This window comes from Microcaecilia unicolor, chromosome 3, assembly GCF_901765095.1.
Source record: "Microcaecilia unicolor chromosome 3, aMicUni1.1, whole genome shotgun sequence".
NCBI classification, from domain to species: Eukaryota; Metazoa; Chordata; class Amphibia; order Gymnophiona; family Siphonopidae; genus Microcaecilia; species Microcaecilia unicolor.
Genome location: NC_044033.1, coordinates 71,648,507 through 71,662,071, shown reverse-complemented (window position 1 = coordinate 71,662,071; position 13,565 = coordinate 71,648,507). Strand labels below are relative to the sequence as shown.

Below are 13,565 nucleotides of genomic sequence, written 5' to 3'. Positions count from 1 at the left end.
CATACATTTCAGGTGAAGAGCAGAAATAAAACCAAACACTAATGCTTGAGGCAGACTTTTCAGAACACAAACTATGCTTTGCAGCAAATGCTGAAAATTATACACACCACATTGCAGATCCCGATGTTGCTCATAACAGGCCAAGAGATTGTTTGTTGTGTGGATCTGCGGAATCCCCCCATCACTTTCCACTGATTCTCAATTATAATTAGGGCTTCTATTCTTAGGGGTTTAAAACTGTAAACATAGTTTTTTATGTAGTGGTTCTTTGAGAAGTGTTTATGAAAGTACAGTAGAGTCTCGATTATCCGACATAACCGGGATTGGCCTGTTAGAATAAGTGAAAAGTAGGATAATATGATAAACAACTGTAAACCTTCAAACAATGCACAGAAAACATACTTTATGCATGAAGAACAGATATAGGGCCATTTTTCATATCCTTTCTCCACAAGTACAACAGCTCCTACACATAAAGTATGGCAAAGAAACAGTGAGCCCCTAAAGTTGCAGCTTTCATTACAGCTTCTGCCTCTGTCCAGACTGAATGCTTGCACCAAGGTAAGATTCGAGTTTCATGTGATAAATATATGCACATTGAATCCCTCATGAAAGAAGTACAAGAACTAAGAGAGGAGATGGCAAGACTAAGAAACATCTGTGACAACCAGAAATTCATCACAGAGATGCATGTTGAAACATTGGGGACTGCCAGCCAAGGGAGAGAAGATGTTGAGCAAACAGAGCACAGCTAGACTCAGGCCACCAGATCCTGCAAGATCAACCCTCCAACTCCATCTCCTGTTGAACTGAAGAATTGGTTCACAGCCCTAGAGGCAGAAGAGCTAGAAACATTTCAAAAACAGGAGGAAACAACAATCAAAACTCCCAACACCACTGGACAAGTGACCAATAAGAAGCGAAAGGTAGTGGTGGTTGGAGATTCACTTCTGAGGTGTACTGAGGCACCTATCTGCCAACCAAACATATTGTCCAGGGAGGTGTGCTATCTACCTGATGCCAAGATTCGTCATGTTGCAGAAAGATTGCCTAGATTAATCAAGCCTACTGACCACTCTCCAATGCTGCTCATCTATATTGGCACGAATAATACTGCTAGGTATCCTACTGAACATACCAAATGGGACTTCATGGCTTTGGGTCAGAAGGGTGGTGTTCTCATCAATCCTCCCTGTTGAAGGGAAAGGCCAAAAGAGAGAAGCTCACATTCTGGAGCTAAATGTGTGGCTGCGTGGATGGTGCCAACACGAGCGCTTTGGTTTCCTAGACCATGGGATGACTTTCCAAGAGCTACTGAGCAGTGATGGTGTCTATCTATCAAGGAAGGGATGGAGTGTTTTCAGCAACAGACTGGCTAAAGGTCTAAAAAGGGTTTTAAACTAAACTTGCTGGGGATGGGTAAAAAAAGGCCCCAAAGCCATAAATAACCCTCAGGAAGGTAGGACATAGAATGCACCTATAGAAGAGGGAAAAAAAGAGTAACATTTGGAGAGCCTTGTATACCAATGCCGGCAGTATGGGAAACAAACTTCTAGATTTAGAGACTACAATGATAGAAGCAGACTTAGGATTTAGTGGCAGTCATGGAGATGTGGTTCATGCAGAAACATGACAGGGATATAGCTATACCTGGCTATAATCTATTCAGGAAGAACAGGGTAGGAAAAAAGGGTGGAGGAGTGACATTATATGCTAAGAATAATATTAAAGTGACAACTGCAGGACACATGGGTTACAGAAGAAGCACTGTGGGTTAAACTGGAAAGAGGGAAAGGAAAATGTATTTACATCAGAGTAATATACAGTCAGAAGAAATGGACAGAGACTTAATTGAAGACATCCACAAGATAGCTAGGAAAGGAGAAGTACTACTGATAGGTGATTTTAATATGCTGGATGTCGATTGGGGCATCCCTGCTGTGGGGTCATCCAGAAGCAAAGGGATCTTGGATTCCCTACAGGAAGAATTGTTTCAGCAGTGGGTAACGGAACCAATCTGGGATGGAACTATTCTGGACCTGGTGCTTACAAATGGAGAGCATGTTTCTGATGTCAAGGTGGGAGACCATTTGGCATCTAGTGATTACCGAATGGTGTGGTTCAATATTAAGATAGAGGAGAGGGCTTATTCAAGTTTGAAGGTCCTGTATTTCAAAAGAACTAACTTTGCTGGGATGGGGGAATTTCTCAAGAAAGAGTTAGTAGGATGGGAACAGCTGAAGGAAGTAGAACAGCAGTGGACAAGACTGAAAGGAGTTATTTTAAAGACAACTAACCTTTACGTTAATAAACTACTTAAAGGAAAGAGGAAAAGAAGACTGCTCTGGTTCTTGAACATAGTAGCTGAAAAGGTAAGGGAAAGGAGGTTAGCCTTCATACATTATAAGACGACTCAAAAATAGACGGAAATACCTGGATAAGCTAAGAGAAGCTGGAAAAGCTGTCAGGAAGCTGAGGCAAATGGAAGAAAAGATAGCTAATACAGTAAAATTGAGGGATACGATGTTTTTCAGATATGTAAGCGATTGGAGGAAGTGCCATAATAGCATTGTGAGGCTTAAAGCTGAAGGGGAGGAATATGTGGAAGTTGATAAGGATAAAGCTGAACTGCTTAACAATTATTTCTGTTCTGTGTTCAAGGATGAAAGGCCAGGGGTAGGGCTACAGAAAACAAATGCAAATGGGGATGGATGTATGGTAGACCAAGACTCGTTCTCAGAGGACTGTGTTCATGAGGAGCTAGCTAAAATAAAATTAGACAAAGTGATGGGGCCTGATGGGATACACCTGAGGGTCCTCAAGGAACTTGGAGAAGTTCTGGTGGCTCCACTGACGGACCTCTTCAATGCTTCCTTAGAGTCCGGAGTGGTCCCAGAGGACTGGCAAAGGGTGGATGTGGTCCCTTTGCATACGAGTAGAAGTAAGGAGGAGGTTGGGAATTACAGACCTGTCAGTCTGACCTCAGTGGTGAGTAAACTAATGGAAACACTACTAAAGCGGAGGATTGTGAGGTTTCTCGAATTGACTGGAATGCAGGACCCCAGGCAACATGGTTTCACTAGATGCAGATCGTGTCAGAGGAATCTGATTGATTTCTTTGACTGGGTGACCAAACAGTTGGATGTGGGAGGGGCGCTAGATGTGGTATACTTAGATTTCAGGAAAGCCTTCAACATGGTTCTGCACAGGCAACTCATAAAAAAAACTGAGTACCCTTGTTATGGGACCTAGAGTAACTGACTGGGTTAAAATTGGTTGAACAGAAGGAGACAGAGGGTATTGTGGAAGGGCTGTCTGGAAGGATTTATCTCTTTGCAGATGATACCAAATTCTTCAACAGGGTGGACACCCCGGAAGGTATGGATGACATGAGGAAGGACCTAGCAAAGCTTGAGGAATGATACAATATTTGGCAACTAGGATTTAATGCTAAAAAATGCAGGGTCATGCACTTGGGTCACAAAAATCTGAGGGAACGGTGCAATATAGGGGTGAAGTGCTTTTGTGTACAAAGGAAGAGTGGGACTGGGGGGGGGGGGGGGGTGATTGTATCTGATGACCTTAAAGTTTTCAAACAGGTATAAAAAGCAACAGTCATAGCCAGAAGGATGCTTGGGTGCTTAAGGAGAGGGATGACCAGCAGGAACAAAGAGGCAATAGTGCCCTTGTATAAGTCTTTGGTGAGGCCCCATTTAGAGTACTGTGTGCAATTATGGAGACTGCACCTACAGAAGGATATAAACAGGATGGAGTCAGTCCAGAGGGCAGCTACAATCTGGTAAGCGGTCTTGGACATAAGGAATATAGGGACAGACTTATGAACCTCAACATGTATACACTGGAAGAGAGGAGGAAGAAAGGAGATATGAAAGAGACATTTAAATATCTCAGGGGCATTAATGTACAATAAGTGAGCCTTTTTTCAAACGAAGGAAAACTCTGGAATGAAGGGGCATACGATGAAGTTAAGAGGAAATACGCTTAGGAGGAATCTAAGAAAGTATTCGCTCATGCAAAGGGTGGTGGAAGCGTGGAATGGCCTCCCGGTGGAGGCTGTGGAGACAGGGACTGTGTCAGAATTTAAGAAAGCGTGGGAAAAGCACGTGGGATCCCTTAGGAAAAGGAAGAGTTAGTGGTTACGGAGGATGGGCTTAATGGATGGGCCATTTGGCTTTTATCTGCCGTCATGTTTTTCTGTTTCTATCTTTAATTTTAAAATATTATTTATTAAAACTAAGCAATGAAAAAAATGAAAACATTTATACAGTGGAAAATTCGAGCTGTGCTGCTGCGGCTAAGAAAGCAAATAGAATGTTAGGCATTATTAGGAAAGGAATGGAAACAAAAATGAGGATGTTATAATGCCTTTGTATTGCTCCATGGTGCGACCGCACCTCGAATATTGTGTTCAATTCTGGTCACCGCATCTCAAAAAAGATATAGTGGAATTAGAAAAGGTGCAGAGAAGGGCGACGAAAATGATAAAGGGGATGGGACGACTTCCCTATGAGGAAAGGCTAAAGCAGCTAGGGCTCTTCAGCTTGGAGAAAAGGCAGCTGAGGGGAAATATGATAGAGGTCTATAAAATAATGAGTGGAGTTGAATGGTTAGATGTGAAGCGTCTGTTCACACTTTCCAAAAATTCTAGGACTAGGGGGCATGCGTTGAAGCTACAATGTAGTAAATTTAAAATGAATCAGAGAAAATATTTCTTCACTCAACGTGTAATTAAACTCTGGAATTCGTTGCCAGAGAATGTGGTAAAGGTGGTTAGCTTAGCGGAGTTTAAAAAGGGTTTGGACAGCTTCCTAAAGGAAAAGTCCGTAGACCGTTATTAAATGGACGTGGGGAAAATCCACTATTTCTGGGATAAGCAGTATAAAATGTTTTGTACATTTTTGGGATCTTGCCGGGTATTTGTGACCTGGATTGGCCACTGTTGGAAACAGGATGCTGGACTCGATGGACCTTTGGTCTTTCCCAGTATGGCAATACTTATGTACTTTGATCCCAGGTCCAAAAATTACTGCCATGCTATACTGTTATAAAAGCAAGATCTCAGCTTTTCAATGTTTCCTTCACGGCACAAGCGGGGTCCCAGGTCAAAAAACTGTGGTTCCCTTGCATAGAACCATGGTCTCAAAAAAAAAAAAAGAAAAACAAATGAATGCATGAAAGCATGGTCTCAAAAAAAAAAAAAAAGTTCCCTTGCTGCAAAAGCAGGGTCCCAGATCAAAAAATTAATGTGTAGAAGAATGGGCTCAAATCACAAACAAGAAGAGAAGCTGCATCAAAGCATTTCAGTCACAATCTAACAGGATGGGGGTGGATAGGTCAGAGACAGGAAGAGTCGGGTGGATGAGGAACAGGGAGATATGCATGGAGACAGGAAGGTGACAAAGCAGTACAATTTTATGGTTTATAATGGGGCTAGAAAACTCAGATCTTTGTTAAATCCTGTCTGATGGGTGTCAAAATATTTAATCATTCTGACTTCAAAGGTCTTACGTTCCTGTATTGTTTTAAAGTTCCCTTTCAGGATTCTTACCATGAAATCACTGGTACAGTGTTCTGGCTGATGTAGACACTGCCAACCTTGGTAGTTCTAGAAGCAGATTATATATCACCTTTTGGTAATGCAGCTCCTAAAAAAGGTGCTCCCAAACTTATCTATCGCTTACATTTTTGCTTCTTATACTACTACTACTACTTATCATTTTGATAGCGCTACTAGATGTACGTAGCACTGTACACTGGGCATGAAGAGACGGTCCCTGCCTGACAGAGCTTACAATCTAATTAGGGCAGAAAAAAAGGACAAATAAGAGATAAGGGAATTACTAAGGTGGGAATGATAAAACATGGGTACTGAACAAGTAAGGGTTAGGAGTTAAAAGCAGAATCAAAAAGGTGGGCTAAAGCCTAGATTTGAAGACGGCCAGAGATGGAGCTTAACATACTGGCTCAGGAAGTCAATTCCAGGCATATAGTGCAGGAAGATAAAAGATAAAATATAATCAAAATATCCTGCAGAAGAAGATGAGTTTCTTACCCTTGGAAGCTAACATCTTTCTGTCCATTCTCCCCACCCCAGCTCAAATCAGATTGACTGGAGCTGCTTTTCAACCTTTGGGAAGGTCCCTTGGGATTCCTTGGCCAGGGAGGGGCCAACACAACAGGATAGAGGAAATCTGGAGAAACAGTCTGGAGGAGACTGGAAGGCTTAGATTTTTTCTGCAAGCCGGAAGAATAAAAGAAAGCTGAGAGTGTAGGGCAAGTTTGGGTTAGCTCCATAGCAACTGTAACTTGATCCTGAATACAATGCAGCCTCTGCTAGAGAGTGTGTGTGCGGAGATGTTATAACCAGATATTTCACCACCTCGGCTTCTGCTTGGGCTCTCAAGACTTATCTTTCTCACAAACCCATTATTTACCATGGCTTCTTGGCTGTCCTTTTGGGAAAAAAAATCACCCAAGGTGGTGTACAGAATAAAGTTAAAAATACAATGAAAAATAAATCTTCTTCAATAAATATGTGCGAGGGGTAATAGGAGAAGCCCCTTACTGATTTCTAACATGCTTGTATTTAGTCCTCAAACATTAACTCAGTATCTGTTGCAATGGTATTGAGTGTTGCAGAGACACCCTCTGTACCTGGTAAGGGCTTACTGCTGGAGCCCCTATCGTCTCCTAAATAGGAGACGGTAAGAGGAAATGGCCATGCCTGGAATTTCCTTTTTGCAGGTGGCGGTAAAAGGGGGGTCTCATTGTATGGCAAACCCGCATGCTGACGCTACCGCAGGGTCCCCTTTACCGCTGCCCGCTTAATATACCATCTGAAAAAGACATTTAATGCAACTATTTTGGGAAAAGGATCAAAGCTTTTGAAATCTTGAGCTTTGGCACAAGACTGACAATGGACTATATAAGGTTTAGGCATCTAGTAAATACATTGACTTTTTCAAAAATATTTCTGAGATAAGATTCTAGCCCTTACCACCTAGAAAATAGGTGTATTTAAGGGCTCACATGCTAATGGCCACATGTTAATGGAAAATTAATGCTGGCAAAATAGAAAATTGGCTATTTACCGGCAGCACTAAAAGTGGCCTTTAGCATGTGGTAAAGATCCACACTGGGGATAGTGCAGGCCACTTTTTAGCACTGCTTTGTAAAAGGGCCCCGGAAGCCCTTCTCTGTCCTACAACTTCCTGTTCCCTTGTAGGTGGGAAGCTGTAGAAAGAAAGGCTTTTAGGCAAGTTGACGGCAGTGTGTTTTCACTGCTGCTGAGGCTGCTGGTGTTCCGGACGATTGGAAGACTCCAGCATGCAGTAGACAGGCAAGTGGGAGAGCGATACTGGGCCCCCGCGGGGCTAGAAGGAAAGAGAGAGAGAGAGGTCTCATTTTGTTTTACCTTTCCTCAAATTCTCCCACCTCTAAATCTGCAGGTGCGACATCATGGGGGGATGGGGCTAAGGGAGAGAGGTGCCAGACCATGGGGGAGAGGGAGGGGGAAGCAAAAGCTTAGATGATGAGAGGGGGGAAGAAGCTGGATCTGTTGGGGGGAGGGAGAAGAGAGCGATGGGGGAATAGGGGTAAGATTTGGAAAGGTACTGAATCCATGGGGGGGGGGGGGGGGAGGGATGCAGTACCATGGGGAAGGGGCAGAGGAGAGATGAGGGAGAGAAGCTGGCCCTGGGGTGGGGGTGCAGGAGAAAGGGGGAAAAAGAGGAAGAAGCTGGAAGGGAGCAGGAACATGGACATAGGGATAAGGATGGGGTCACAGAGAGCAGATATTGAATGAGGGGAATAGGGATGAGGGACAGAGGGGAGGTGCTGAACAGGAGAGATAGGGATACAGAAGGAATGATGGTAGACTTGAAGAGATGAGAATGGACAGGAGATACTGGAAGGCAGAAGATGAACGGGACTAGAGGGTGCAGGTGGGGGAGGGAGGGGGAAGGAATAGAAGATGGATGTGTCTAAGGTGTGTGAGTGGAGGGGAATGGAACACAAAATGGATAGCGCTAAGGAGTGTGGGTGGGAGGGATGGAAAGATGGATGGGGTTAGGTGGTGTGGGTGGAGTAAAGAAGGTATGGAGTTGAAGATGGATGGGGCTTGGTGGTGAGGGAGGGGGGACAGAGCAGTAAATGGATGGGACTGGGGGGTTGGGATTTGTTGAAGGGGAACAAAGAAGATGGATGACACTAGAGGTGAGGGAGAAAGAATGGGAATAGAGCAGAAGGTGACTAAGGGATGGAGAAGGGGGACATATCAGAATAAGGATATGACTAGGGGGTGGGGGAAAGAGAACAGAGCAGAACATGACTGTATCTTGCTGACTGAATGATTGTTGGGGAGCAAAGCAGGGAATTATAGATAGGAGATATGGCGTGGGAGTTACAAAAGGATAATGAGTACTTGGTAATTTTAGGTGTGAGTGGGGGTATACAGATGGGTTGGGAGAATAGTGAGTGTGTTAAATGAGGGATAAGAGAAAAGGGGCAAGTAAAGGGGTTGATGTGTGGGGAACAGTTCAGATATAATTTGAATGACCTGGAAGACTGGAGTGAGGATGAGAGGCATTGAAAATGGATGGGGGTACTGGGGAGGGGTATGAGAGAAAGGTGATGGGTCTCTGAAGGGGTTGAATAAGGGTGGAAATTGGGTTGAAAAGATTGTGAAAGAGAAGCAATAGGATATGGGGTATAATGTAAGAGTGGGGGTGGCCTGCCCTTGGTGCGCACTGCAGGAGGGGTGCAGGGAGCAGCTGTGCGGCTGTGAGCTCCACCAATTCCCTGCTCCCTCTGCTGTTACTTCCTGTTCCGGGGCAGAGGGAGTAGAGAATCAGTGGAGTCGGCAGCCGTGCTCCTGCTCCCAGCACCCCAGCAGGCAAGAACACCCGGGGAGGGGACGACATTGCACCGGGGGGGGGGGGGGGGGGTGGGGTGCACAGCGGCGATCCTCCACGGGTGGCAGACGACCAAGAAACACCACTGGTAAGAGATGGAAGAATGGCCTTGGAGGCAAGGAAAGGAAAGAGACAAGGATGGAGCTAGGACCGATGGGGTGATGAGATGCAGTATAGGTGAGTATAGAGCTGGGCTGTGGAGTTGTTACACCAAACCTTCTAATCAAAAAATGCATTGTTAGTCCAATTAAAAAACATATCATTTTCTTTTCTTTGTTTTGCTTTATTTCTATTTATTACCTTTAAAAGTGGACTAACACGGCTACTACACCACTTTATCCATTCATTTACCACAGAAGTCAGTAACCTGTGGGACTGTTCTACTGCAGGTTGGTGACTGCTGTGGTAAATCAAAGTGCAGCAAAAGCTCATTTTTTACTGTATCTTGATAACTTCCTCCCTTAACTGGCAGCATGGGATATACGTGAGTGGTGCTGACCACACTGGCCACTATCTGTTTAATTTAGGTCTACTATTTGGTAGGTTAAATTTAAATGGAAATAATGTTAATTTCTGACTGAATATTACCATTAAATAGACAGTTGCCACTATACAGATAGTTCTTGGTGCCAACTTCAATTTTCCCTTAATCAGGCCCCTAATTAATGGATAATATCCAACAATGAGTTAAATGGTCTATTATCTAATTAATTGCTCAAAGTATATGGACAGAAAAGTTATGCATATGCTTCCTGCAAGCAAGCATTAAACTCCCAATGAACATCTGCCTGATTGTTCCTTCACTTTTCTGCCTTGGAAGATTACGGGCCCTGTTTACTAAAGTGCGTTAGAGTTTTTAGCGCACCTACACTTAGCGCGTGCGCTAACCATGTAGGTACCTATAGGGATATTGTAGGCACGTACATGGTTAACGCGCGTTAAAAACATTAGCATGCGCGCCTATAACGCTGCTTAGTAAACAGGGCCCTACATGTCATCCAGGCAGATGGAACTATTTGTATGTTTCTGAAGTGGTAAAAATTCTAAATTAGTCCCTGATTTGAAGAACAGTTCTTCATAAATTTAAATGAGCATTAATTATTTTTTAAACAGAGATGGGCAAGGATATAATTTAAGGCTACAATCTAAAACCTTCCTAAAATCAGTGGCGTAGCCACAGGTGGGCTTGGGTGGGCCAGGGCCCACCCATTTATGGCTCAGGCCCATCCAACAGTAGCACATGTTTAGTGGTAACTGGTGGGAATCCCAAGCTCCGCCAGCTGAAGATTTCCCCCGATGTTAACGAAAACACTACTCTCCACAACACCGGCACCTGCTCATGCTCAGTTTTCAGTGCATTCCTGCTGCCAAGATGGAAAGAAGCGTTTTCCCACCAGCTGAGATTTTTTTTTGGGGGGGGGGGGGGGGGGGGAGAACACTTGGTGCCCACCCAATTCTTGCCTAGGCCCACCCAAAATCTGTTGTCTGGCTACGCCCCTGCCCAAAATATACAAATTTTTTAGATTACATTTTTCAGTACTACAGAATAGCGGTACCCTAAACTGTTTTCTGCCTCTTATTCTTGAACCCTTTTGTTTTCTCTTCTAATATTTTAAATATTTTAATTTGTGCTGGTTTTTGGAGGAGATAAGGGCTTGTGTGTGTTTTATTATGACCATACTTTCAGCCCTCCCTTCAGTACTTTCTGCTGGATTTGGATTTCATATGTAACAGTGTGATGCTTACAACAGGTTCTATACAAGCAGTCGAATTATTGGTGCAGTCTACTTTATCAACTTGCTAACAGTTAGCTTAAAACAGCATGACATGGTATGAAAACAAATGACAAATAAAAGTTTTCAAGGTGCTATAGTTGATCCTTGAACATGATTGTCTTGCCTTGCTGTTTGAAATATTGGTGAGCACACGACAAATGAATGCAATTGATGGAAGAAAAATTCCTAGTCTGCCCTGTGATACCTTCTGCACACTGAAAGATACTGACATGGTACTTTCTTCACCTGAAACAATGATTTATGTGGCACAACTCACTTCAAGCTAGTGAATAATGAATTTCTGTTGCTGCCATGAGGTGGTTAATTTACTATGCCTCCATTTTCCTTTATCTTCAGGGAGAGTAATTATAATGCAAAGTTGGGACACTGACAATAAATCTGAATAGCACTGAACAGACAAAAACAGTTCTTCAAGAGGAATGATTGGGATCAAAGTGCATTCAACATTCCATGACTCCTCATTCTTCTTCCCTTGACTGAAACAGGGAACAGACAGCCTGCTAATTCCCGTTTCTTCTGCAAAACTTATTTTTACAGTCCGGTCAAAAGAGGTACATCTAGGGTTACCATATTTTGTCCTCTGAAAAAGAGGACACATGTCATGCCCCCTGTCCCACCCCTGCTCCGCCCACACCATGCCCCTTTTGCATCCTCGCCCCACCCTTTCTCTCTTTCACCCCACCCCCTGTCACATATTCCCCTCCCCCGGGTCACATATTCCCCTCCCCTCCCCCCGTCACCTTCCCTCCCTTCCCCTCCCCTCCCCTTACTTACTATCTACTGCCCTGGTGGTCTAGTGACCTCTTTGGGACAGGAAAGAGCCTCCTCTTTCCTGCCCAGAGCGCTGCCCTTGAGAGACTTCAACTCTCGGTGGCCATTTTGAATCCCGAGACCATCACAGCAACAGGATGCAGGGCAAGGGCAGTGCTCCGGGCAGGAAAGAGGGGGCTCTTTCCTGTCCCGAAGAGGTCACTAGACCACCAGGGCAGTAGATAGTAAGTAAGGGAAGGGGAGGGCAGGCTAGGATAGGTCCGCCGCCCACCCACCCGTTTGTCCAGAAATCCAGACAAACGGGCGGACTGGCACACGGGCAGACTGGCAAAACCTGCCCGGACGCCCAGACATGTCCTCAAAAAGAGGACATGTCCAGGTAAATCCGGACATATGGTAACCTTAGGTACATCAACAAAGAACTTGCAAAGCAGCATTGTTGATTGGGATAAGGAGATTTCCTACCTGCTAATTTGGTTCCTTGCAGTGCCACTGTGACTAGTCAAGATAAGATATTCTCCTATACAGCAGGGGGCAACGGATGCTTTTCTTTACATAAAGCTTTGCTAGTTCCTCCATTTGCAACCATGCTAACCCAGTGGTACCCCCTGTGGAAATATTTTTCAAATATTTCTGCTAGCACCAGAAATGCTGCACGATGGGACCTATGTTAGACCGACGGTAGTTCTGGGTTGCCGTGAGGCAAGCCCTTTGCCACACGGCAACCCTTTAGTAAAAGGGTCCCTCAATATTTTGTTGACCGCTGCCAGCTTTATTTCTGGATATTCAATACCAAGCCATGTCCATGCACCAGCATTGAATATCCAGGCATATGCGGCTGGATAAAACATAGCTTGTGTGATATTCAGCACTTAACTGGCTAGGATGAAACGTATTAAGATAGTACTGTGTTTGATGTGGTTATCCTAGCTGCTTAAGTGCTTTATACCCCTGTAATGGAAGATTTAGAGGATTGCTTTTCAATCCTGCTTTGATCGATAATGCACTCTTAAATCTTCTGTCTTTGACCGAAAGTAACTTTTCTTGTAAATACAAAAACAAGTTGCAGAAGATAAGACACAGCTCTAATTAATTTGGTATGCAAAGGGGAAGATGGTTCTTGTTTTCAGAAGTTCAGCCTGGCCACCTGGACTTGGAAAGCATGTGACCACCTTCCCACAGTATGGCTTGTTTACCTAAACAGAGAAGCATTCTGTAATTTTCCTTAGCTCTGAACATGAGTTCTGAGCCTAATAAAAAGGGCAATTTCTGTCAGTGAAATCAGGAGCTCATCTGTGAGTAACGTATGTACTGCGCAGAGGACTTGTTCCTGGTCTAAAAAGCTGCTGACTTTCGCTGTAACGAGCCCCCCCAGCTGATGATAAGAGCCTGGATGATGTAAGGACCAGTGATGATTGTATGTATAGTGTATTATTGCTTCTTTTCCTGGTCTAAGAACTCTTAGCATTGCTTAGATGTAGAGACCAGTGATGTAATGTTTGTTTATATAGCTAATCATTGTGTTTATATTGCTCATCATTGTATATACCTTAATCATTGTAGAATTTAGCACCTCTAATAAAGGTTCATTTCTCTAATATGAATCCAAAAGAATCCACGGTAATTACTGAGTAGTCTGTGTCAGTGAGACAGGCTGTAAATCCATAGCAGTACAACTCACCATACAAAAAAATTCAAATTGTGATCACCATCTCCGGAACAGCACATGGTTAAAGAAGACAGGTTTTTGTTTGCCCCAGAGCCTGCTTTCAAATAGGGCCAGAGTCAGACACTTTATGAAATAACAGCACTCTGCAAAGAGACACTCAAAACCTATACAGAAAATGTAACACACTGTAACAGCCCTAACCTACCTATGAAAGGATAATGCTATAATCCCAAAAGCACCAAAAATCCTGCTACTGGGAAACTGGAACAAGCTGGACTGTTACACATTCCTACATAGACACTACATGCTAGCAGAATCCTTACCTAAGTTGCACATGCAGAACATGGACAGATCCTCATGTGAAACAAAATAGGGAAAAGAGGAAGAGTAGTGGGG

The 13,565-nt window shown here is 43.9% G+C and overlaps 1 protein-coding gene across 3 annotated transcripts in view; it reads right to left on the bottom strand.

The window, feature by feature from the left end:
• The window catches only part of LOC115465512 (spermatogenesis-associated protein 7-like), a 153,937-nt gene extending 147,688 nt beyond the window's left edge, over positions 1–6,249 (bottom strand). For all 3 annotated transcript variants that reach the window (XM_030196032.1, XM_030196033.1, XM_030196034.1), the window contains exon 1: positions 6,074–6,249. In XM_030196032.1, coding sequence (XP_030051892.1) covers positions 6,074–6,101 — 28 coding nt within the window. In that variant the 5' untranslated portion in view covers positions 6,102–6,249. The remainder of the gene's footprint in view (positions 1–6,073) is intronic.
• Positions 6,250–13,565: the final 7,316 nt, after the last annotated feature.